General features: G+C 42.4%; 1 protein-coding gene and 1 non-coding gene across 2 annotated transcripts in view; one reads left to right on the top strand and one right to left on the bottom strand.

Moving 5' to 3' along the window:
* Positions 1-27,292, bottom strand: part of LOC132895151 (inactive ubiquitin carboxyl-terminal hydrolase 53) — an 88,295-nt gene that overhangs the window by 57,361 nt on the left and 3,642 nt on the right. Inside the window, exons 2-4 of the mRNA XM_060935418.1 lie at positions 3,175-3,764; positions 1,377-1,469; positions 1,148-1,282 (exon numbers count right to left, since the gene is read on the bottom strand). Coding sequence (XP_060791401.1) covers positions 1,148-1,282; positions 1,377-1,469; positions 3,175-3,318 — 372 coding nt within the window. The 5' untranslated portion in view covers positions 3,319-3,764. The remainder of the gene's footprint in view (positions 1-1,147; positions 1,283-1,376; positions 1,470-3,174; positions 3,765-27,292) is intronic.
* On the top strand, positions 12,800-12,996 carry LOC132896696 (small nucleolar RNA SNORA73 family). Its single transcript, XR_009656139.1, has one exon. It is a non-coding gene; the product is annotated as a small nucleolar RNA SNORA73 family (small nucleolar RNA).

Raw genomic sequence — 27,292 nt, 5'->3', positions numbered from 1 at the left:
GTTAGTACGCCTGTCATTATAGTGCGGACTTTCCATAGCATAGAAAATCGCCACGTTTCAATTTTTTTTAACTGAACTTTGTTTCATGTCACTGGTCATGTAAACAGGAAAAACGTGGAAGAGTTTGGTCGCATCTAACTACAGCCCCAAAAAATACCATTGGCCATGCTGAGCCTAGCTACATTGCTAACAGGAGTGACAGCGCGTCTGACTGACTGGGAGGTCACGCAAAGCTCGGAGAGGTACGGAGCAACTCGTCTCAATTCAGAAAAGAACATATTTCATTATGGAAGTACGGTGGACTGTTCCTTTAATACTTAATTTCTCGATTTTCTATTCTCTGTTTATTCTGTAATGATGCTGCTGGAATTTTAATTTCCCTGAGGGAACCCTCCCAAAGGGATCAATAAAAAGTTTTATCTACCCATCCATCTACACTACCGTTCAAAAGTTTGGGGTCACCCAGACAATTTTGTGTTTTCCATGAAAAGTCACACTTTTATTTACCACCACAAGTTGTAAAACGAATAGAAAATATAGTCGAGACATTTTTCTGGCCATTTTGAGCATTTAATCGACCCCACAAATGTGATGCTCCAGAAACTCAATCTGCTCAAAGGAAGGTCAGTTTTATAGCTTCTCTAAAGAGCTCAACTGTTTTCAGCTGTGCTAACATGATTGTACAAGGGTTTTCTAATCATCCATTAGCCTTCTGAGGCAATGAGCAAACACATTGTACCATTAGAACACTGGAGTGAGAGTTGCTGGAAATGGGCCTCTATACACCTATGGAGATATTGCACCAAAAACCACACATTTGCAGCTAGAATAGTCATTTACCACATTAGCAATGTATAGAGTGGATTTCTGATTAATTTAAAGTGAGCCTCATTGAAAAGAACAGTGCTTTTCTTTCAAAAACAAGGACATTTCAAAGTGACCCCAAACTTTTGAACGGTAGTGTATACAGCTAAAAAGACCCAGTGACACTACATAAAAACGGAAAACCAAAAATGGTTTATTTATGTAATTACGTGTGCTAATAACTGTATTCTGTGCATGTGCAAGCAGAATAATAATTGTCAAAACTGTCTGCCATGATATGTGTTTTCCCAGACCTCTCTCTCTCTCTTTCTCACATACTTACAAAGCATTCTGCAGCATCATCCATAAAGCCTAACTGGAAACGTTGCTCATCCTTAAAAGTCTCTGCCAGCGCAATGCGCAGGTTGTCTGAAGGTAGTGCTCGCTCTCTGCTGTCCTGAAACTGTGAGAATATTCCCTAGGAAAGAAAATAATACAAGACCTTTAAAACACGCACCAACTGATGTTACGATCGTTCATACCAAGAGGTTCTTGTGCCTTAAAGAAAGTACCTTTAATGCACAGAAGATGCAGGCTTCCCCTAAGCAGTAATGGTTGGAAACTTGTCGCAGACTCCGTCTAAAGATGTCGAGCTGCCACAGCACCTATGTAAATCATTGTTGGAGATATGAGGAGTATTAGGAGTTATGTAGCACACACAATGTGACCAGACTGAATGCCTTTAGGTAACTGGTCTGACCCTGCACAACACTGGGTGCCCTAATAAGCTTTAGAAAAACACATTGTCAATAAACATAATCCATAAACACTGCACAATACACATGGGCACACAGAGTTTGTCCCTTTTTGAGTGAACTCTGGATGGATAGATAGATAATTTCCTTCGGGATGAATAAAGTAAGCTATTATATTTAAATACTCAAATTTTACTCATGCATTCATTCTCTATACCACTTATCCATTATGGGTCATAGGGATGCTGGAGCCAATCCCAGCCGACCTTACTCAAATTTCAGAAATAAATTAAGGGCAATTCCATGTAAATGTCAACCTCACCATGCAAAAATAAAGCAACATGTAATACATCAAAACCACTCCCAGAGATATCACCTAGGCCTGTATTTTACAGATGTGAATAAGTTGAACCAATTTGTAACCAACCTAATATGTCACTGTCAGTCTTTCTTTCTTATAATGTAAACCCCAAGCTAAAATCAACTTTGATCATGTACAATTCTATATTATTGCCACAAGCCACAGAAATGTATGCTAAAATCCACAAAACAATAGCCATCCTAAATATTATTTAAGAACTTTGATAGTTTTAGCTGATATTTAGAGAGTTTTTCAAAGGGTTATGGTGGTTAAATTGCTGATTTTCTAAACATATGCCATGTCTATTTCAGACGCGTCACATCCATAACGGAATTTCGTCACATCCATAACGCTGACTTTTCCTTCCGAAACTCTGCATGAAATACAAAATATTTTAAACAAAGATTTTTTAATATTCACCTTGGACCCCTCTATCAAATGGATATCTCCATTTCGACATTAGGTTTACAATTTCACAGAGTTTGATAAAAATGTACAGTCACCCAAGAAAAGTGATACTTTTTCTGTCACATCCATAACGCATCTTTTATTGGCATTTTCTGGCATGCCCTAGATGTACTATGGGAATTGTTCTTGTTCTATCACTTCTCTAGTATGGTACAGCCTTAAAATATGCAACACCTGTTTAATTACTGGGAGACAATAAAACATGCACTGGGTCATTTGTTGCCATTTTGAGTTCAAGTGTCACGTCCATAACGCTGGAATTGCTCTTAATTAATTTCATCCATGGGCACATTTTCCATTGTTTTACTTGTTCATTGTTTGCCAGCCTGCTCAAAACATCCATAGAAAATATCTGATCTGTATCTCAGAAGCACCAGAGACATTTGGTTCTTTGTCCCCCCCCCTTTCAGAATGCACCTACTTGCATGTCTCAGCCTGAAGGTCTGATGTGGGATTGAATCATCCCGAGTATGACCACATTACAATGTGAATAATGATGAGAAAAGGAAGCGACGCAAGAGACGGTCAGTCATAGTGCCCATGCAACCACACCACGCCTTGACTAGTAACAAGTAGACAGATTGGGAAAATGACTAAGTGTGCCCTCTGAGTCAGCTGTGGAGGACTGAGGGTGGGAGTCAAGATGGAGTAAACATTTGTCTGTTGAAACCAAGATGTACATTCCCAAGAGAGCTGTCGCAATGGAACAACAAAACAGGAAATTTGAGACGATAACAGACCACTGAATATACAGAAGTGGGGGGAGGGGGGACGACAAAAACATACCTGGACTGCACTGTTAAGGAAGCAACTGTTCTGTCCTGGCTCGTTGAGAAGTCCTTTGGTGGGAGCCAGGGACAGCATGGACCCTGGCTGGTAAACCCTGCCAAGATTGCCCCCTGGTTTCCTGAAGAACTTTGCCCATGCCATCTGACTGTGGGAGGGGAAACCTGCCGTCCAGCTAAGAGAGGCTCTTAGTAACGCAGATCTGGTGTTCTTTCCTTCAACTGGATGAGCCTCTCTACATGGGAGGCCATGTAATTCCACGAGCAGAAGCTAAAGTGTTGTCAAACATCAGAGTAGAATTTCGCAACTGCTTCACACGTGAGGCTGATGTCCATCGAGAGCCTCTAAAAGTTGATCTCCAAGGTTACACCGACCAATCAAATGACCACTGGTCTTAACAGAAAATAGTAGAGATCTGCTAGAGTCTTTTAATGGTTTGCTCATTCCCTTACTGAAGTGGATCCAGGTTCTTATAAGTCCTTGACCATATGTGAGCTTTCATAGCGCAGCATCCTGTATGGAAAGTCATCCACACCCTACATGTTGCTCCATGAGTACTTCAGTAATAATGAATCCTCATAAAAGCCAACCTAGGAGAAACAAAAAGATGTTAATTATGATTTAGAAAAACCATCAGCAGACACACACTTTGTTGGAAGACCATACAAATCCACAGTGGGAACACCAACCAGCACCCGGTTTTACCAAAGTTTACCTTATTTAGGAGGGAGAGTATAAACCACAACCCATAGAACTCCTCTTCCTCATATCCATGTAGTGACTTAAAGGCAGAGTAAGAGGCAAAGCAAGGACTGACTTATTAGATCGTTTTAAAATCCATTCTCTCTTTATTTTATCCCCCCTTCACTCCGTCTGTCCCTCTGAGTTACATGTCAATCCTGAGCTCGAGATGCTGACCTCTTCTGCTCCTCAGACCTGCCTGATCCATCCTGATGCCCTACGTCTGGCTGAAGTCTCATCACATCGCCCCGTGGAGGACGGCCCCATATGGCCAGTCAAAAGCTGCACTTTGAATATGGCTCTGGACGCTTACAGTAATGCTTTTATGGCTGAGGACTACAGTTGACTTACTAACTTTAGGACTGCAGTTGTCGTGAACAGTTTTGCACTCAAGCTTCCATCAACGAACAGTTTATAACTTCAACAAAACAGACTTCATGTTAAAACCATAATGAATTTCCTGGTTACACAGTTATACTTTGTGACTCTATAGGACACAGTTACAGAAGCACATTATTTATAATCACATTATCTGTCATCACCCAAATGAGGATGGGTTCCCTTTCGAGTCTGGTTCCTCTCGAGGTTTCTTCCTCACGTCGTCTGAGGGAGTTTTTCCTTGCCACCATCACCACAGGCGTGCTCATTGGGGATAAAATCAGCTCATGTTTAAAGTCTTTAACTTTCTGTAAGGCTGCTTTGCGATAATGTCTGTTGTTAAAAGCGCTATATGAAGAAACTTGACTATTTTCTCATATTTTACTTTTCAATTAACCAGCTCCACATTCTTCCCATGTCTGTGTGAGTGTCCTCCTGGATTTCCACTTTCCTCCCACAAACAAGCCAGTCAGTGGATCAGCTATGCTAAATTGCCCTTAAAGGAACAGTCCACCGTACTTCCATAATGAAATATGTTCTTCTCTGAATTGAGACGAGCTGATCCGTACCTCTCCGAGCTTTGCGCGACCTCCCAGTCAGTCAGACGCACTGTCACTCCTGTTAGCAATGTAGCTAGGCTCAGCATGGCCAATGGTATTTTTTGGGGCTGTAGTTAGATGCGACCAAACTCTTCCGCGTTTTTCCTGTTTACATAGGTTTATATGACCAGTGACATGAAACAAAGTTCAGTTACACAAATTGAAACGTGGCGATTTTCTATGCTATGGAAAGTCCGCACTATAATGACAGGCGTACTAACACCTTCTGTGCGCTTCGACAGCGCATTGATACCTTCACTCCTCTTCGGGCACGGCCAGGCGGGCGAATGTCCTGGTCCATCCGCTCTGTCTAAAAAAGTACAACTCGAGCCCCATGGTAAAACTGGGACTTTGTCATTTTTCCGCATGAGGCCCATGGTAAAACCACACTTCCAGGAGGGGCTGCCGTCTGCCTCCCAAGCCGGCCGAGAGCGCTCCTCGTCGGGCACGGCCAGGCGGGCGAATGCCCTGGTCCGTCCGCCCTGTCTTTAAAAAAAAAAAAAAAAAAAAAGTACAACTCCGAGTGAAGGTATCAATGCGCTGTCGAAGCGCGCAGAAGGTGTTAGTACGCCTGTCATTATAGTGCGGACTTTCCATAGCATAGAAAATCGCTACGTTTCAATTTGTGTAACTGAACTTGTTTCATGTCACTGGTCATATAAACCTATGTAAACAGGAAAAACGTGGAAGAGTTTGGTCGCATCTAACTACAGCCCCAAAAAATACCATTGGCCATGCTGAGCCTAGCTACATTGCTAACAGGAGTGACAGCGCGTCTGACTGACTGGGAGGTCACGCAAAGCTCAGAGAGGTACGGAGCAGCTCGTCTCAATTCAGAGAAGAACATATTTCATTATGGAAGTACGGTGGACTGCTCCTTTAAGTGTAAATGAACGTGTGAATGGTGTCCTGCGATGGATTTGCATCCCACCCAATACATTTGTTACATTTCAAATACATACAAAATTAGCAGTTTTAGCAAGTGACGTGGTAATAAAAAGTGTGACATTTTTCCCTGTTAAAATACCTTAATCATCATCATGGTTCAAGTGGTCCCTCCTGCTCTCTTGGTTATAATCCAGGTACTCTCATTGACCACTTATCTACTGTATTTATTTCAAAAAGTAAAATAATATAAATATTTTTCTCCATTATGCTGTCTAGAAAGATCCAAGGCGTAGAGACTGGAAGGAAAATATTTTATGTTGGCTTACTGTCCGTGTGAAGAACTGCTGTCTGGACGTTTACATTAACTTGCCAAACCTTTTGCCTCACAGCACATTTTGGTAAGACAAGTGTACCCTTATAAGCTATGCTTTAAACTATGAAGGATAAACAGTCCTCTGGAGCACAGCAGCACTTCTCTTTATCCACACAGTCCATGTGCACTTCCTGGTTTGTGGTTATAAGCCTTGGTTCATGCTGCGGAATGAACATCTGCTCAGTTTCAACATAAAAGCAGTTTTCTTTGGTGTAAAACTTGCCAAAAATAAGAAAATTTATATCCCTCGCTCATTTGGAGTACTTTTTCTGAAAAATGGAAATGGGCAAGTTCTTCAGACGTTCAGTTCCAACATCTGTTAAGGGTTCCTGAATTACTGAATAATAGTCAAATTATTAGATTGCTAGATCCAATCTCGACTTGTCCAGGGTGTACCCCGCCTCTCACCCATAGTCAGCTGGGATAAGCTCCAGCTTACCCGTGACCCTGCACCGGATAAGCCGTTATGGACGATGGATGGCTGGATCCAATCTTTTTTCAAGGGCTACATTGGTACCGGCACCGCTACTAGTAACAGGTAGAGGCCAAAACTGTGCTCAATTCCTCATACTAGAACTAAAAGGAAATGCTGAGATACTGAAGATCTGATACCACATACCACTATGTGACATAAGCCTAATGAACAAAGTAACGGCAAAAAAAAAAGAAGACAGAAAGTGACAGTGATCTGGATATATGATGGCATTCAAAACAAAGCAGACAACTGAGAACCTGTTCTTTGTGAAAACATCAAGAGGATCAACTACAACGTCTTCCTACAATACAAGTAACCTGATAAAACATCTTAAATGTATAACTCAGCATGAGGAGTTCCTTGCTAGCAGCATACGGCAGCAAACTCTAGCTCGGTGAGAAAAAGTGTCGAAAAACAAGCCAAAATTCATTTAAAAAAAAAGTTTACTCAGGATGTTATTGAAGATCACCTGCTTTCAGTCCTTACCAACAAGGGATTCCAACATAATGAAATGTGCATTACTTTGAGTTGTACAGAAGCACTTTACCCTGCTCTCCACTGCAACCATACTTGACTCAAGCGCCCTAATGTAGCTCGATAATGCATGCAAATTAAAAATAAACATAACGTCAAAGAATGAATCTAGTAACTTAAGTGCATGCATGAACATGCATGCGAGTGCTTTTCATGGCCACGGTTTAAACTGGAGAAACAAACAGTGCTGGATAAAATGTTCCATGACATCTCTGATTAATAAATGCCAAGCTGGTTACTCTTTACTATACGGATATGGTTACTGAGGAGTACCAAAAGTCACCAATGTACCAGGGGTTGAAATTAAGCATGTACCGACGGACATGGGCAAGTCATTCTCATACTCGGGCAACAATAAAATTATCACTAGTTGTCTGTCGGACAACTGTGTTTGAATGTCTATTTTACCAAGAAAAATTAAAGTTGTTGTCATTCCTAACAGAAACAGAACGAAAACTTTATTTTTCCCAGTCTTCTCTTTCGTTTGTCCTCGACTTTGGTTCGTTGCGGTAGTTGACGCTTCCATTTGCGAGATAGCGCTACATACGATTATTCACACGAGGCGCCACGGTCATGTAGGCTAGAACGAACGAAGCGTCTCAAACACGTGGCTGCTTCAAACAACTGCGAGGATGTTGAGGTACTTGATAGACAAGAAAATCACAAAAAAAAAAAGACCCCAAAAGCAGCACCAGTGAAGGTACGCTGGATAGGTTAACAACAGTAACAAATATTTATCTTATAAATTCTCAACAATAAATTACCAACAACAACAAATTTACAATAAATTACCAACAAATAAGTTAATACTACATGATAAGCTAAATATTCAAACTTGACAAACATATTTCCTGGAATTCCAGATCATGCAGGTGAGCCATCTGCTTGCACTGGTGGTAGCACCCAACCTGAGCGAGTTGAAACTGGACGTCAAGGCTACATCCACACGACAACGGCAACGAGATTTTTTTTTTTTTAAATATCGCGTCCACATGGGCAATGGATCAGTAAAATATCAGGTACATATGGCAACGCAACGTTTGCTGAAAACGATGCAATACACATGCCACACCTCTACGTGCGCTGTAAGACGGTCCCATCGGAGACACCAGAACAATAGAAGAAGTAGACGCATGCGCATAAACCCCTTCTTCTGTAGCATCAGCCACAAAGTTTTGATTATTAATCAGTAGCGTAAAACGAAAGACGCAGAAAGAGGAATGAATGGGGGTAGATGGAAGCCGGTACGCCATTAATCTGATATCCTCCAGAATTCTTTAATGGTCCGGAATAAATTGAATGCTACACGTTGATGGATTACTTTGTTCTTCTACGCCCTTTTTGAGGAATGTATTGTCGGACTTAAACCAACATCTGAAGAGGTGAGATCGCTCCTTCCCCCCCCCATTTTTGCTGGCAGGATTGTTTTTGGAAAGCAGTGAAAATATTTTGTAAGCGTGTTTCATGAACCAAGTTATAGGATTTGTTGACAACTCGCATCAAGTTCGTTACACTTCTACCCGGCGTGAAGCACTGACAGTCATGTGGTTGTGACGTCATCATAAATTCATTCTACTCATCCAGACGACTTCGCAACGGCGCCGTTGCCAGATTTTTCCACTCTGGAACCCGTTCTCAAAAGATTTCGTTTTGGGCACCCAAAACGCCGGTGCTGTGTGGACGCCAGGCCGAAACGATAAACAATTTTATCAGATTCACCTGAATCCGTTGCCGTGTGGAGAGGGCCCAAGTCTCACCCCACCCACACTGGCAATGCTCATGCAAATTGCACTTAATGGATCACCATTGCAGCAAGCAGAAGTGCTCATTCAAAGGGCAGTAGAACACTGGTGGCATGAAGGTCCCAGGGCCAGAAGACCCAATTTTTTGGACTGATTTTTAATTCTGATTTGATCAGTTACACTTGACCACGATGAAATGATGTTTTCTGACTGTTTAACATGTTTAATAGAGGATACTAGTAGTTATACCTAGTTGTTTTACTGTTAATCATGATGCAATAAACACCAAACACATACGAGTGTTATAACTTTATCAATCAGTAATCAAACAATGGCAAAACAAGTTGAAATATTTTATTGCATACTCTATAATATACATCCAGATTGCTTTTTATGCAAATTACTTAACCAGTTAACCTGCAAAACAGTAGGGCAACTGATACATGCATGCAGGCAAGTAAATTTTTGGGGTTGGTTGCCCTGAGGGCAAGTACAGTGGTGCTTGAAAGTTTGTGAACCCTTTAGAATTTTCTACATTTCTGCATAAATATGACCTAAAACAATCAGATGTTCACACAAGTCCTAAAAGTAGATAAAGAGAACCCAGTTAAACAAATGAGAAAATTATTATTCTTGGTCATTTATTTATTGAGGAAAATGATCCAATATTACATATCTGTGAGTGGCAAAAGTATGTGAACCTTTGCTTTCAGTATCTGGTGTGACCCCCTTGTGCAGCAATAACTGCAGCTAAATGTTTCCGGTAACTGTTGATCAGTCCTGCACACCGGCTTGGAGGAATTTTAGCCCATTCCTCCGTACAGAACAGCTTCAACTCTGGGATGTTGGTGGGTTTCCTCACATGAACTGCTCGCTTCAGGTCCTTCCACAACATTTCGATTGGATTAAGGTCAGGACTTTGACTTGGCCATTCCAAAACATTAACTTTATTCTTATTTAACCATTCTTTGCTAGAACGACTTGTGTGCTTAGGGTCGTTGTCTTGCTGCATGACCCACCTTCTCTTGAGATTCAGTTCATGGACAGATGTCCTGACATTTTCCTTTAGAATTCACTGGTATAATTCAGAATTCATTGTTCCATCAATGATGGCAAGCCGTCCTGGCCCAGATGCAGCAAAACAGGCCCAAACCATGATACTGCCACCAACATGTTTCACAGACGGGATACGGTTCTTATGCTGGAATGCAGTGTTTTCCTTTCTCCAAACACAACGCTCCTCATTTAAACCAAAAAGTTCTATTTTGGTCTCATCTGTCCACAAAACTTTTTTCCAATAGCCTTCTGGCTTGTCCACATGATCTTTAGCAAACTGCAGACGAGCTGCAATGTTCTTTATGGAGAGCAGTGGCTTTCTCCTTGCAACTCTGCCATGCACACCATTGTTGTTCAGTGTTCTCCTGATGGAGGACTCATGAACATTAACATTTGCCAGTGTGAGAGAGGCCTTCAGTTGCTTAGAAGTTATCCTGGGGTCCTTTGTGACCTCACCGACTATTACATGCCTTGCTCTTGGAGTGACCTTTGTTGGTCTACCAATCCTGGGGAGGGTAACAATGGTCTTGAATTTCCTCCATTTGTACACAATCTGTGACTGTGGATTGGTGGCGTCCAAACTCTTTAGAGATGGTTTTGTAACCTTTTCCAGCCTGATGAGCATCAACAACACTTTTTCTGAGGTCCTCGGAAATCTCCTTTGTTCGTGTCATGATACACTTCCACAAACGTGTTGTGAAGATCAGGCTTTGATAGATCCCTGTTCTTCAAATAAAACAGGGTGCCCACTCACACCTGATTGTCATCCCATTGACTGAAAACACCTGACTCTAATTTCACCTTCAAATTAACTGCTAATCCTAGAGGTTCACATACTTTTGCCACTCACAGATATGTAATATTGGATCATTTTCCTCAATAAATAAATGATCAAGTATAATATTTTTGTCTCATTTGTTTAACTGGGTTCTCTTTATCTACTTTTAGGACTTGTGTGAAAATCTGATGATGCTTTAGGTCCTATTTATGCAGAAATATAGAAAATTCTAAAGGGTTCACAAACTTTCAAGCACCACTGTACATTCAAAAGTTAATTTCGATCCCTGTGTACTTGTACTCGATCTGCAATACATGCTATAGAAGAATGCCTACTTCTTTCCAAGAAGGTTTTTTCATTTTCCTGTTTGAGCACCAGCAACTTTTGCCATATGTTAAACAAAAAAAATTCTCAAATTACCAACTAGTTCAACAGCATGGTTGAGTCTTCAAAAGTTCCCCAGAGACACTAGTGAAAAGCCTGCAGTTTCGCTAGCCATGTTCTTCACCAGACTAGGTTTCAATGTTTTCAACTTAAACAAGAAGTGATAAACATCACCAAACGCTTACGATCTGAGGCTTGGAAGCCCTCTGCACGTTTGTAACATGGCCACTGCCTGCCATCGCAACAGCATACCAAGGTGATCGCTTAAGCCTCACGGTGCTAAAGAGCTCTGGTCTTTAGGATTATAATCAGCGCTTCAAGACGAGATGCATCTCTACATTGGACAAGAAACACTTGCCATAAAAGTGGTATTTGTTCTGAAACTAATGAGACAAAGTACAATTCATACAGCGTTGATAAAATGCATAAGGCTGAAGAGCTTTCCACAAAAAAAAAAAAAAGGAGGAAAAAGCTTCCAAGGCAACCGGTTAATCACCACAAAAAACATTCACTGTCTCCTCATGTTTTCATGGTGATAGAAACACCAACCCACTAAAATCACTGGAAGTGTGAGATCAGGGCTGGATCTGGCAAGATGAATATACATTAGTCGTCGTTATACATACAGGACATGTTTTCGATGGAATAAAAACATGCATTCTATTCCCTTCTAGTGGGTTTCCTTCATTTGGTTTGATAGCATGCAAGATCGCTAGCATATCGTTTATCCTACATGTATTACATCACTCTACCCGATGGACAATGAGCATTGAATATGCCGTATTTTCTGGACTATAAGCCGCTACTTTTTTCCTAGGTTTTGAACCATGCGGCTTATACAAAGGTGCGGCTATTCTGTGGATTTTTCTTCCACCGCTAGGGGCGCTCTAACCGGAAGTAGAATCAAAAATAAGATCGACGAAAAATCAATGCAAAGAAGAATTAGCAGATCTTTAGCAGATAGAACACGCACGACAAATTACTAACTGGTAATTATTTTCAAATCCAGCGAAGATGATTAAAGTGACTTGTGGTTTCAAACACAGGAGAAATGAAGGTAAATAAATACCGGTTATTTTCTCTTGGTTCTGTTCCGTTTTAATCAGCAAAGTTGCTGCCGTGTTAAAAGGCACTGTTCGGAAAGAATCTGTTCAGGTACATACATGTACATTTACAGTACAAAATCGTTCTGTACATGCAGTAAAATATCTAATTTTTCAACATAGATATCTGCGGCTTATAGCCCGGTGCGGCTTGTATATCTTTTTTTTATTTTTTTAAAAAATAGAGCGGATGCGGCTTATATACAGGTGCGCTCTTTAGTCCAGAAAATACGGTGGTTTACGATATTGCATGATTGTCAAGACGTGACGTCACACGTCGGAGACATAAAACTTCCGTGCTAGCGAGCGACTGTAACGATTTGTAAACCAGCATGGCCGCCAGATTTGTTTCATTAAATACATGAGATTTTGAGAGAATTTTGAAAGAGAAAGACGCGTTGAACACCTGAAAGGAATTTGCATGTATAATATTATTGACTGACTCATCTTCAACTCGTTCAATATCATGCTAGCTGGATGGAATATATCTGATAGCCCACTCAACACCAGCCAATACTATTTAAATAATTTTCCAATCCACAATTTATATTTTTAACCTATTTTCAATAGCAGACCAACGTGGACATCCTGTGAGGCGGCTCTTATGCGGCTCTGTCCGTGTGGTGTATGGGAGCATAGCACTCTAGTGCCATGACATTGGATAGCATGCATGTCCCCAGCATTTAGCTGGTGAGGATGGTGTCTTGTATATTTCTAGGCCTTCAGCCTCACGGGCCGTTACTGGGGAGGTTAACCATGCAGCGTACAGCAGGTGGCACAGTGGTTAGTGCTGTCGCCTCACAGCAAGAAGGTTCTGGGTTCAAGCAGAGTGGCTGACGAGGGCCTTTCTGTGCGGAGTTTGCATGTTCTCCCCGTGTCTGCGTGGGTTTCCTCCGGGTGCTCTGGTTTCCCCCACAGTCCAAAGACATGCAGGCTAGGCTAATTGGGGACTCTAAATTGACACTAGGTGTGAGTGTGAATGGATGTTTGTCTCCATGTGTCAGCCCTGCAATGACCTAGCGACTTGTCCAGGGTGTACCCCGCCTCTCGCCCATAGTCAGCTGGGATAGGCTCCAGTTTGCCTGCGACCCTGTAGAACAGGATAAAGTGGCTACAGATAATGGATGGATGGATGTCAATATCAGCACACAATGCTTTATTTACTTTGTTTATCAGGGATTATATGCATCAATGAGAATGGGGATGAGAGCGTAGTGAAGATGCAAGGGGTAGACGTAAAGAAAGTTGGTGAATTCAAGTACCTGGGGTCAACTGTGCAGGAAAATGGGGGCTGCGATAGTGAGGTGAGAAAGAGAGTGCAGGCAGGGTGGAGCGGTTGGAGAAGGATTTCGAGAGTCATTTATGATAGGAAAGTCCCAGCAAAAGTGAAAGGTAAGCTGTACAAGACAGTAGTGAGACCAGCTGTGATGTCTGGATTGGAGACCGTACCCTTAATGAAAAGGCAGGAGGCAAAGTTGGAGGTGGCGGAGTTGAGGATGTTAAGGTTTGCGATGGGAGGTTGGACAGGATAAGGAACGAGCACATCAGAGGGACAGCACATGTGGAGAGCTTGGGAATTAAGCTAAGAGAGATGAGACTGAGATGGTATAGGCACATCCTGAGAAGAGATGCAGAGCATGTGGGAAGGAGAATGTTGAGGATGGAGCTGCCAGGCACATGAAAACGAGGAAGGCCAAAGAGGAGATACATGGATGTGGTGAGAGAGGACATGAAAGTGGCAGGTGTGGTAGAGAAGGATGCGGAAGACAGGGAGCAATGGAGACGAAAGATCCGCTGTGGCGACCCCTAATCGGGAGCAGCCAAAAGAAGATAACGCACAGAGAACAGGTGAATTAATTAATTAAAGCACACGCACAACTTACTTTTGGCTGCCTTGCTGCATTCACAAATTATTATGGATTAATATGAAGAGTAGATTACAGCAGATGGCCATCTCTACATCATAAACATGCTCCAAAAATCCATCTCTCTCTGCCAGTAACTCAGTCAATTGCCAAATTCTCTCATTTACTCGTTTTGTTTCGACATTTCTTCATCCAATATCATACAGTTTACCAAATATAATTAGCGAGTCAACATTCCCTTCCAATCAACACTGCACTCGGTCATTTCTGTGGGAACAAGGTGTCAGGGAGAAAATTATGGCTGCTACGTAGAGATGATGACGACGACAACTCACAATTAGAGTGGGAAATACACCAAAGCTCTGATAGTAAACAATTATTTATCCTGTCAGTTCAATTCAGCTACAACTCACACTCTGTAGTTCCAGTATGAGATCATCCTGGGCATTAAAGATGAATGTGAAAGAGGATGAGAAATCTCACTCACTCTCATAAGACAGCTAGAGATTCCATAACACCCATAGTGTATGTCTGGTCTACAGTCAGTGAGGAGTCTATATTAGGACTGATAACCTAGATTTAAGCTTTCTCTCTCGAACACAAAGATAGATTCAGACTCCTACACCGTATGTAGCATGCGCAATACTTCAATAGGACACAGCCAAACGGAGTGCGTTACTTTATTTTATTCTATTCTATTCCAAGCAGCTCAGGTTTCAGATTATGCCACATCTCTCCTTATTATTGACTCTGCTGACCAGCTGGATAAGATGAGGTCGCCATATCAGCCCTCGCTTAAACCAAACAACTCTGCCCGCACCCTTCCTACAGAGGGCAAGTCTGCATGCGAGATGACTTCCTGCAGTCCACTCAGTCCTTTTGATCATTACACTGAGAACTTCCACTGCTCAGGAAAAGAAAAAACAAACCCCACAGGCTAGCGGAAAGACTAATTGCATCTGAAAATTTCTTCTTTTCTGACTTTGAGGGAATTTATAAATTGAGTTGATTTGCTATTGTGTCCAAAACTGTATGTCACATTAGATTAGATTAAATTAAACCAAGCCTAGGCCATCCTTAAAAAAAAAAATAATAAAAAAAATCCGTTTCCTGTCCACCGGGTGAGCAAAAAAAATTTCAGCCAGGAGGGAGGGATTTTTTTTTTTATGGATGGATAAGAAATCGCAATGCTGTGTTTACTTTTTCTTTCAGTACTTTATTACAAAAGCAGACACATTTAATAAAATGACAGTTTAAATCAACTGAAACTCGTACAAAAACTTTAAGGCTACGTTCACACTGCAGGCTGAAGTGACTCAAATCCGATCTTTTCGCCCATATGTGACCTGTATCCGATCTTTTATTGACAATATGAACGACGCAGATCCGATTTTTTCAAATCCGACCCAGGCCGTTTGGATATGTGGTCCTAATTCCGATTCCCATCCGCTCTTTTCATATGCGACTTCAGTCTGAACCGCCAGGTCGCATTCATCCGACTTACACGTCATCAACAAGCCACAAACGTCACTATTCTGCGCTGAAGTAGGCGGCGGGTCTCTCAAAAAAAAGTTACAACAACATGGCGCATAATCACGGGTGCAGATAGAGGGTGGGACTCGTCCCACCCAGATTTAAATTCACATCGTTCGGTCCCCCCCACTTACAGGGGGGAAAAAACGTTTATGCTGTCTTTCTTTGCATAAGGCAAACCTCACGGAAAAATCAAAAGACTAATTACCATTCGGTTTACTGAGGTGCACGGCAGTGTATACATAGTTGCAACAACTCACATAAAACAAAACAAAGACTGATATTCGGTTGGTTGAGCTGCGCAGACTGCACAGGTTGCGAGCTCAGTTGCTATGGTAACCCACAACAAGTTTGACAGGCATATCGGGGTTGGTTTGCTGGCAGTTTTGTCCCCCCCCAGTTTTTTGTCCCCCCCAGTTCCAAAAAAATGTATCTGCGCCCCTGCGCATGACATCAATGCGAGGGACGCTTCGGGCTGTGAAGGTTCTGAATCTTCTCAATGGAAGGACGCAGAGGTTAGGGAGCTGATTTCCATTTGGGGGGATGCAGCTATTCAAGCTAGATTGGATGGGTCATACCGCAACCGGGCGGTTTTACTTCCGTAAACACTGGCTATGCTCACTGCGTGTGACGTCGTCGTATCCTGCAATGCGCATGCGGAACACTTTTGCTTTTCGTTCATACTGAGGATCACATACAAGTCGCATATATTTGTTAATGTGAACGACCTCACAAAAAAAATCGGATTTCACAAAAAAATCGGAATTGAGCATTAAGCCTTGCAGTGTGAACGTAGCGTTAGTTAGCATTTTAAATGCTGACTGCAACATTTGCAAAACTTTTACAAAGGTACTTAAAATGTCTGACACACGGACTTTTTGTAGTTCTAAATCGACCGTTAGGCCTAGTTCAGATAAAATTACACTATTAAAATGATCACTGAATGATTTGTTTTTCTGAATCTTTACTATTTTGTTGTTCGCTAGAATACCATTTTGCGATTTCACACTTAAGCAAATATGTTTGAAAACTCCGGATCTCCTTCCTTCATGGTGGCTGCCATTTTTTTGTGCCGCACGGCGCATGCGCAGAGCTGATTCAGTTCAGAGTGCGCGCGCACTCGGCGGAGGCAGTAGTGTGTCGGAGGGAACGTAACGCTTATTTTGTCTCCAGTAAACCAGTCTTCTCTCGATCAATTACGTGCTGGCATCAAGAGACACTGTTGGTTGTAAATGAACCCAAACTGAGTGGTTGGAGTGTATTTTCATACACAGATGGAGAAATGTTCGCTGAGTGTTTAATTGTGTAGCCCCACTGCAGACCGTTGTCGTTGTTAATTCATAGCATGCTCAGCTGCGTGAATGTGTCATGCACCGAAAATAAGAGATTTACAAGCCAGGAACGCCTCATGATGCAATACGCAAGAAAAGAAAAGATTTACTGCCATTTTACTTTGTATTTGAGTAAAGTGAATACAAACCCGATTCCAAAAAAGTTGGGACAAATTGTTAATAAAAACGGAATGCAATGATGTGGAAGTTTCAAAATTCCATATTTTATTCAGAATAGAACATAGATGACATATCAAATGTTTAAACTGAGAAAATGTATCATTTAAAGAGAAAAATTAGGTGATTTTAAATTTCGTGACAACACATCTCAAAAAAGTTGAGACAAGGCCATGTTTACCACTGTGAGACACGGGCGATTGCTCTAAGACAACGAGGGAGGCTCAGCCTCCTCTAAAAATGCCCTTATAATGTGTGCGTGAGTTTTTCCCCCTCGTGACAGCGCGATGCAGCCCAGCCTCAGTGGACTTCAATGGCATTTGGGAGCTATGCGCTTTTCAATCTCAAAATGCAAGACGATTATTGGACAAATACTGCGAAAATGCCCACCTACGGACTCCGAGCCTCACAGTGGGAGGCACATGGCAAAGCTTTCCGCGAGGAGACTGGTGATTGGTGAAAGCGGCCGGATATTTTCTTTGATTGACAGCTCGATTCAAATATAGACAGGCAGCGGTGAATTTCAGTTCAGTCCCATGCAGATTCGCAAGTGCTGTGGTGTATTGTAAGAGATCAGCTTACATTTCGATTTCATTCATTACATACGGTTTCTACCAGCTTTTTTAGTTTGTATATATTTTCATTGTAAATAAAGTGTAAATATAGTGTTGTCAAGTTTGCTATCTTAGTTCCAGAAATTTCGTTTATTTGAGTGACTGAACTTGAGGGGGCTAGTCAGCTAGCAAGAAAGCTGTGCATGGATGCCAAGCATTGCTGATTTAATTTTGGCGAAGCCATTTGCCAGTCTTCCTTTCGAGGAAAAAATTAAAGAGCAGGGTAGACCAACGCCTCAAACTGACTTGGTGAAAAAGGTAGGGAATAATACTCGTTCCTTTCAGCTCTCCTGGTACGAGAAAGTGAATTGGCTAACAGCAAGTGACCCACATCAACAACAGTAAATAGGCTACTTTAGTAATATGTCATGGATGGACCAACAATATAGAATCTATTTAAAATGTTTATGCTGAGTATATTATATTGGAATATATATATATATATATATATATATATATATATATATATATATATATATATATATATATTTATTTCTCTGGATATGAATTAAACACCGCTACAATTTGGAAAACATTTTTAAACAAAAACACAGCCAAGAACATTTCACACTACAGACCTGGATTAAAAGTGAAGGGTTATCAAAATTGTCAATAAAACATCTCAGTCAAAATAAGTAAAATATAGGGAAAGTGTCATTGAATGAAATGTGTGGCACCCAGCTCTATGTTTGGCTCCCCAAGGTCAGTGCTTGTGCCTATTCCAGAACACTCTGCTGTTACTGCTGAGGTTCCTGACAAAGAGCTGCTTTCAATAATGATCAATTTTTAAACATGCCACAATTTTAAAATATAAAATGTTAAAATATACCCCCCCCAACACCACCATCATGTATATTGGACAGTAGGCTAATGGGCCAAAAGAACCTGTTATTTCACAGTCTGTGACCCTGCCAACAATCAGCCAGATCAGAGGCAAGAGTATGGGCAAAATTGATGCGTTTTTTCTTTTAAAATCTGGAAATGTCGTAACCGACCAGCCTCCCCTGTTTGAAAGACTACCAGCCGCCACTGCTGTGAGACATCTCCTTTTCTCTTTACAACAGTCTGTAAACGTCTGGGGACTGAGGAGACAAGTTGCTCAAGTTTAGGGATAGGAATGTTAACTCATTCTTGTCTAATGTAGGATTCTAGTTGCTCAATTGTTTTAGGTCTTTTTTGTCGCATCTTCTGTTTTATGATGCACCAAATGTTTTCTATGGGTGAAAGATCTGGACTGCAGGCTGGCCAGTTCAGTACCCGGACCCTTCTTCTACACAGCCATGATGCTGTAATTGATGCAGTATGTGGTTTGGCATTGTCATGTTGGAAAATGCAAGGTCTTCCCTGAAAGAGACGTCGTCTGGATGGGAGCATATGTTGCTCTAGAACCTGGATATACCTTTCAGCATTGATGGTGTCTTTCCAGATGTGTAAGCTGCCCATGCCACACGCACTAATGCAACCCCATACCATCAGAGATGCAGGCTTCTGAACTAAGCGCTGATAACAACTTGGGTCGTCCTTCTTGTCTTTAGTCTGAATGACACGGCGTCCCTGATTTCCATAAAGAACTTCACATTTTGATTCGTCTGACCACAGAACAGTTTTCCACTTTGCCACAGTCCATTTTAAATGAGCCTTGGCCCAGAGAAGACGTCTGCGATTCTGGATCATGTTTAGATACGGCTTCTTCTTTGAACTATAGAGTTTTAGCTGGCAACGGCGGATGGCACAGTGAATTGTGTTCACAGATAATGTTCTCTGGAAATATTCCTGAGCCCATTTTGTGATTTCCAATATAGAAGCATGCCTGTATGTGATGCAGTGCCGTCTAAGGGCCCGAAGATCACAGGCACCCAGTATGGTTTTCCGGCCTGGACCCTTATGCACAGATTCTTCCAGATTCTCTGAATCTTTTGATGATATTATGCACTGCAGATGATGATATGTTCAAACTCTTTGCAATTTTACACTGTCAAACTCCTTTCTGATATTGCTCCACTATTTGTCAGCGCAGAATTAGGGGGATTGGTGATCCTCTTCCCATCTTTACTTCTGAGAGCGGCTGCCACTCCAAGATGCTCTTTTTATACCCAGTCATGTTAATGACCTATTGCCAATTGACCTAATGAGTTGCAATTTGGTCCTCCAGCTGTTCCTTTTTTGTACCTTTAACTTTTCCAGCCTCTTATTGCCCCTGTCCCAACTTTTTTGAGATGTGTTGCTGTCATGAAATTTCAAATGAGCCAATATTTGGCATGAAATTTCAAAATGTCTCACTTTCGACATTTGATATGTTGTCTATGTTCTATTGTGAATACAATATCAGTTTTTGAGATTTGTAAATTATTGCATTCCGTTTTTATTTACAATTTGTACTTTGTCCCAACTTTTTTGGAATCAGGGTTGTAAATAAAATGGTCTGTGGAAAATATATTTTATCCTGGGAACTGCGTGCACAGGAGTTTATTATGTGTTTACTCCCCCCCGGCTACTTATTTGTCATGGCTGGCTAGTATGAGCCTTAGTGGAAAGCCCTGGGAATGCGGAAATGTCAAGTTCGATTTTAGATTTACGAACCCGAAAAAAAAATGTCGAAAAACCGGCATTAAAAAAAAAAAATTCAACCGCACAAACGGCACTCACCCGGCCGGTGGACCGGAAACAGAACATTTTTTAATAATGGCCCTAGATCAGTGCAGCTCCATAAAAATGCAGTTCCTTGAGGGCAACATCACATTGCTTCCTCTACCATTAAAATAATTCTACGTTTTTAGCCGTTCAACGAATATCTAAGTGATAAGACATTTCCGATTGACAAAAAAAAAAAAGTTCAATAAGAGCAAGCAGTCTAAATTAACACTCATGGTAGAGGGGAACTATGCAATCATACAATGCATGGAATAGATTTCCCAATGACTCCTTGATTTAATTCACATATAATACATTACACGTTTACTTATTCATCTATGACAATCACTTTATCCTGGTCTGGGCCACAAGTGGAACCAAAGCATTTCAAGAAACCAATCAGTGTGATGCAGGAACATACTCTGGAAGGGATGCGAGTCTATTACAGGGCACCATGCATTCACACCTGGGGCAATGTGGCATATCCAATCCGCCTGCTGACGTTTTTGGGAGAAAAACAGACAACCTGGAGGAATCTCGTAGGGAACACGTGCACAGAAGCACCCAAACAGTAACAACAGCTCAGGATTGAACTGGGGGCCCTGGATCATAAGATACAACCCCAAATCAGAAAAAGTTGGGATGGTATGGAAAATGCAAAAAAAAAAAAAGCAGCAGTGATCAATTTATTTTGACTTGTCTTTCATTACAGACAATATGAACCCAAGATATTTCATGTCCCGTCTGGTTAACTTTATTTCATTTGTTAATACACATCCATTCCTGTATTTCAGGCCTACAACATTTAAAAAAGGCTGGGATGGGGGCAATCTGGGGTAGTAATGAGGTAAAACAATTAAATAATCATGTGATTTGAAACAGGCGATTGTAATTATGATTTGGCACAAAATCAGTATTCAGGAAAGGCCTAGTCTTTGAGGAGCACAGATGAGCCGAGGATCTCCAGTTTGTCAACAAATATGTGAGACAATTACTGAAATATGGGCGGCACGGTGGTGTAGTGGTTAGCGCTGTCGCCTCACAGCAAGAAGGTCCTGGGTTCGAGCCCCGTGGCCGGCGAGGGCCTTTCTGTGCGGAGTTTGCATGTTCTCCCCGTGTCCGCGTGGGTTTCCTCCGGGTGCTCCGGTTTCCCCCACAGTCCAAAGACATGCAGGTTAGGTTAACTGGTGACTCTAAATTGAGCGTAGGTGTGAATGTGAGTGTGAATGGTTGTCTGTGTCTATCTGTCAGCCATGTGATGACCTGGCGACTTGTCCAGGGTGTACCCCGCCTTTCGCCCGTAGTCAGCTGGGATAGGCTCCAGCTTGCCTGCGACCCTGTAGAACAGGATAAAGCGGCTACAGAGAATGAGATTACTGAAATATTTAAAAACAATGTTCCTCAAAGAAAGATAGGAAGGGATTTGGATATTTCACCTTCTACAGTGCAGATCATCATTAAGCGATTCAAGGAATGTGTGTGTGTAAAGGGCAAGGGCACAAGCCTAAGCTGAACACCTGTGATCTCTGATCCTTCAGACAGCAATGCATCCAGAACCGTCGTTCATCTACAGCTGACATAACTACATCGGGATTACTTTGGCAAACCTTTGTCAAGCACTACAATACAGAGTTACATCCACAAATGCCAGTTAAAACTTTACTATGCAAAAAGGAAGCCTTATAATTAATTGTATCCAGAAGCGCCATTGGCTCCTCTGGGCTCAGAGACATCTGGGATGGACCATCACACAGTGGAAACGTGTATTGTGGTCAGGCGAATCAGTATTCCAGGTTTTTTTTTTTTTTGAAGAAATGGAGGCCATGTGCTCTGGACCAAAGCGGAAAAGGACCATCCAGACTGTTACCAGCAACAAGTCCAAAAGCCAGAGTCTGTCATGGTATGGGGTTGTGTCAGTGCCCTTGGAAAAAGTAACTTGCACTTCTGTGATGGCAACATTAATGCAGAAAAGTACATTGAGATTTTGGAGCAACATGTACTGCCTTCAAGACGACATCTTTTCCAGGGAGATTTCAACAAGGCAATGCAAAACCACATTCTGCACACATTACAAAGGCATGGTTGTGGAAGAAGAGGGTCCCTGTCCCCTCTGTCCCCAATAGAGAATGTGTGGTTAAATTTCATCTCATCTCATTATCTGTAGCCGCTTTATCCTGTTCCACAGGGTCGCAGGCAAGCTGGAGCCTATCCCAGCTGACTACGGGCGAAAGGCGGGGTACACCCTGGACAAGTCACCAGGTCATCACAGGGCTGACACATAGACACAGACAACCATTCACACTCACATTCACACCTACGGTCAATTTAGAGTCACCAGTTAACCTAACCTGCATGTCTTTGGACTGTGGGGGAAACCGGAGCACCCAGAGGAAACCCACGCGGACACGGGGAGAACATGCAAACTCCGCACAGAAAGGCCCTCGCCGGCCACGGGGCTCGAACCCGGACCTTCTTGCTGTGAGGCGACAGCGCTAACCACTACACCACCGTGCTGCCCTGTGGTTAAATTTGAAATGAAAAATACAACAACGACCACGTACTGTTGCACACCTTCAGACCTGTTTGCAGGAAGAACGGGACAAAATACCGCCTGAAACACGTCATCACTTGGTGTCTTCAGTCCCTAAACATCTTTTAAGTGTTGTGAGAAGGAATGGCAACATTATAAAAGTGGTAAATGCTTTACTGTCCCAACTTTTTTTTTTTGAAAATGCGTTGCAAGAATGAAAATGTGTTTGTGATTTAAAAAAATAATAATAATAATAATAATCACGAGGTAAAAAACACTGAATAATGCGCTGCTGTTTTGTTTTAAATGCAATACAGGTCAAAGATCATTTACAGATAACTGCTTTCGGTTTTAATTTCAACATACCGTCCCCACCGTTTCTCATCTGGGGGTGCATATGAATGGCCAAACTACTATTAAAAATCAGCATGGGCCTCATTTATTAATATGGTGATGAAAGTATAACATCCTGATTAAAAAAAAAAAAAAGTGTACATGCAAGCAGTAACAAGCAATAATCCAGACACTGTGAGAAATGCAAACCCTGCAAAACAGGAACAAGATGATCAAGGAAACAAAACTTGCAAAACATCCACAATAATGACAGGTTTATACTTTAAAAAAAAAGAAAAAAAATGCACACCAAGCTCTGCAAAGAGCATCATGTTCCTTCTATTCCTCCAGCACGAGTGTCATAGTTTCACTGTTTCGAACTGACAAGCAAGTGAGGAACCAAACAGCAGTAGGAATTTAATAGTCGTCAGAATGACAGCTAATAGTATTACGGAATTCGCAAAGGCCATAAATAACATGCATTTAAGTTACGAAGTAAAAACTTCCAAGACAATAGGCGGACTAGGTTAGTTAAATAAAAAACAAAAATGCACAATGGCAGCTTGAGCATTTACTTGCCAATAAAACATGAATGTAAGAAATATAGGAAGCAGCGCACCACTGTGGAATGAGCCAAGACACATGCTGCTGCTCTCTGAAAAAATATCCTCTTCCTATTCACACAATCACCAAAGCCAGCAAAAGGACGTCTAGCCTTTTTATGAGTGTGTGTCGGGGCGAAACGTGACACGCTCCTGAAACAACACTGAAGGAGCGGCTGGACTCCCGATGGACAGGAGCGGGACATGTTAGCGTCCAGCAACAATGCAGTGGCCGTTTCCTGTGTGGGCTTCCCGTACGCTGCGCACCGTGTTCCAGCATGCAGTTAGCACTTTGAGTCCTGAGAGACTGTACAGGTAATGCGTTTGTACGTGTACACGCAAAGTCTTGAATGGAAACAGCCAAGACCTAGACAAAATAATATGTGGTGCATATTCATTCTCAGACACACCCAACCTCAGGAGCAGTCCATGGAAGAACCCAGAGCCTTTTTCCTATTGCATTTGAGAGGTAGAATATTATCCCCTAAACATGGCAAGCCACTTCCTAAACACATTTTCACTTCCATGTGGCTTGATAAGCATCTGTGCCACAACGGAGCCAACAGCTTTTCTTTCCATTCATTTTCCATGCGATTTATGGGATTTCTTGAATGGAGATTAAACATTCATTCGGTTACAGTTTTATGACTTCTTTTACAAGAATCCAGACTTCTTTTTAAAGGAAAGCATTCAGTTTTCCCCCCCTTTTTCACTTTATAAGCTGCCTTAATCATGATCTAACACCCCTTGTTTCTCAAAATTTCACTAGACATCCCCCCTCAAGGGGCGGCATGGTGGTTAGCGCTGTCGCCTCACAGCAAGAAGGTCCGGGTTTGAGCCCCGGGGCCGGCGAGGGCCTTTCTGTGTGGAGTTTGCATGTTCTCCCCGTGTCCGCGTGGGTTTCCTCCGGGTGCTCCGGTTTCCCCCACAGTCCAAAGACATGCAGGTTAGGTTAACTGGTGACTCTAAATTGACCGTAGGTGTGAATGTGAATGGTTGTCTGTGTCTATGTGTCAGCCCTGTGATGACCTGGCGACTTGTCCAGGGTGTACCCCGCCTTTCGCCCGTAGTCAGCTGGGATAGGCTCCAGCTTTAGCCTGGGCCCGCCCATCCTAAGTGTGATGCAACACAAGGGCCTGTTGCGAGCTTAGTCTGGCAAGGCAAGCTATCTCCAGCTCTTCCAATCTCCCGAAAAATCGGGAGCCAATCAACTTTGAGCATCTCCAACGGCCCTGGGTAGAGGCGTGTTCAAGGCAGTGACGTAGTAGAACTGCAACCGGAAGCCATAGATTGTTTACAGAATCTATGCCGGAAGCGCTTCATTCACTAGAAACATTACGAAGATGGAGCAGCGGCAAGCCTTTGACACAGCGGTAGATGCTGTACTGAAAGCATTCAACGGGAAGTTCTCATTGAAAATGGAGCAAAGAGCAGCCCTGGAGGTATTTATCTTCTTCCTGTTACTCGAGCAGTTTCCGTCGCGTCACATACGTCAGAGGAAAGAGAGTGATGTGATTGGTTTAAGCTTCGTCACAGCCTTTTCTGGCTTCGACCAGTAGCAAACTGAGGCATTTCAGGGAGGCAGGTCAACCACGCCTTTGGGAAACGGTTGGGCTTAATATCTTTGCCAGACCAAATGCTCGCAGAGCTTTGAAGTCGCATTAGCCAGACTACTCCAGCTTGCCTGCGACCCTGTAGAACAGGATAAAGCGGCTAGAGATAATGAGATGAGAGATAATCCCCCCCAAGGGCAATGATTTTAATACCCAGCCTTACTGGCCAGATATGCAGAAATTAACAAGCATTAAGATTTTTACTTTTTTTTTTTAAATTCATTTCCACAAGGAGACAAGCAACTGCTGTGCTACTGCTGGATATGGCAGGTCTGTCATGAAGCGACAACATGAGAAGCGTCACACATTTTAGCAGATCACAGCAGTGTGGCAAACATCAGCCGGTTTTTCAGCATGCCTGTGCATTCTCTTCACTCTCGTGTAACCCTGAGCAAACAGGTAAACATGCTGAAGAGCCGGCCATGTGACAGCGTACAATCATTTAGGCATTTTATAATTAAAAAAAAAAAAAACCTATACTTTCCTACACTCTAATGCCAGGACCAGGCTACACAAATTTAGCCAAATTTTGACCCGATTTTGTAGTCGCCAACAAACATCCAGTGTTAACCCCAAACATGGATGCTGGGAATGACTAACAGGCCTTGTAGTGTGACATAATCAAAAAACAAGAACGTCTGAGACGTCCCACGACACCTCAGAATTTTTATGCAGACGATACCCAGTTGTACTTGTCTTTTGATTCCTGGAGTGGGGAAGGGCAAGCACCAGCCGTTAAGTTTAATAGAGGCCTGTGTGACTGAAATAGATAACTGAATGAGGGTAAACAAGCTAAAGCTTAATAGTCACAAGTCTGAATTTTTAATGATCAGTTCAAAATATCGCCCTCGTCCTTCGCTTGATTGCATCTCTATTAATGACTACGTTGTACAGCCCTCGACGTCAGCTAGGAACTTAGGCTTTGTAATGGACAATAGCTTAACTCGAGAGAAACATGTCAACTCTCTTACTAAATCTGCTTTTTTTCCCCACATCAGACAGATCGCCAAAATAAGAAAATATCTGTCTGAAGATTCCACGGCAGCTCTTGTGCATGCTTTTGTTACCTGTAGATTGGATAATGGCAATGCTCTTTTATACGATCTTCCAAAATATCTCATACAGCGGCTACAACCTGTCCAGAACCGCGCTGCTTGGCTTGTTTCCCGCAAGCTGAGGTATGCTCGTGCCTCACCAATCCTCAGAGAGCTGCACTGGAACAACGAATTATTTTTTAAATATTATTATTAGCTTATAAGTCTTTAAATAATTTAGCTCCTGCATATCTTAGTGAGGGCAGCACGGTGGTGTAGTGGTTAGCGCTGTCACCTCACAGCAAGAAGGTCTGGGTTCGAGCCCCGTGGCTGACGAGGGCCTTTCTGTGTGGAGTTTGCATGTTCTCCCCATGTCCGCGTGGGTTTCCTCCAGGTGCTCCGGTTTCCCCCACAGTCCAAAGACATGCAGGTTAGGTTAACTGGCAACTCTAAATTGAGCGTAGGTGTGAATGTGAGTGTGAATGGTTGTCTGTGTCTATGTTTCAGCCCTGTGATGACCTGGCGACTTGTCCAGGGTGTACCCCGCCTTTCGCCCGTAGTCAGCTGGGATAGGCTCCAGCTTCCCTGCGACCCTGTAGAACAGGATAAAGCGGCTCGAGATATCTTAGTGATCTATTGAGTCCTTATCAACCTAGTCGCAATCTAAGGTCTGCTGGCCAGTGCCTCCTGACCATGCCAAGGTCTAATCAAAGGACCTATGGCGGCAAGGCATTTTCAGTTGCTGCACCAAAGCTCTGGAATGCCCCGCCTGCCGACATAAAGATAAGTGATTCAATAACATCA

The sequence above is a fragment of the Neoarius graeffei genome, chromosome 1, assembly GCF_027579695.1.
Source record: "Neoarius graeffei isolate fNeoGra1 chromosome 1, fNeoGra1.pri, whole genome shotgun sequence".
NCBI lineage: Eukaryota > Metazoa > Chordata > Actinopteri > Siluriformes > Ariidae > Neoarius > Neoarius graeffei.
This window is presented reverse-complemented; position numbering and strand designations above follow the sequence as displayed.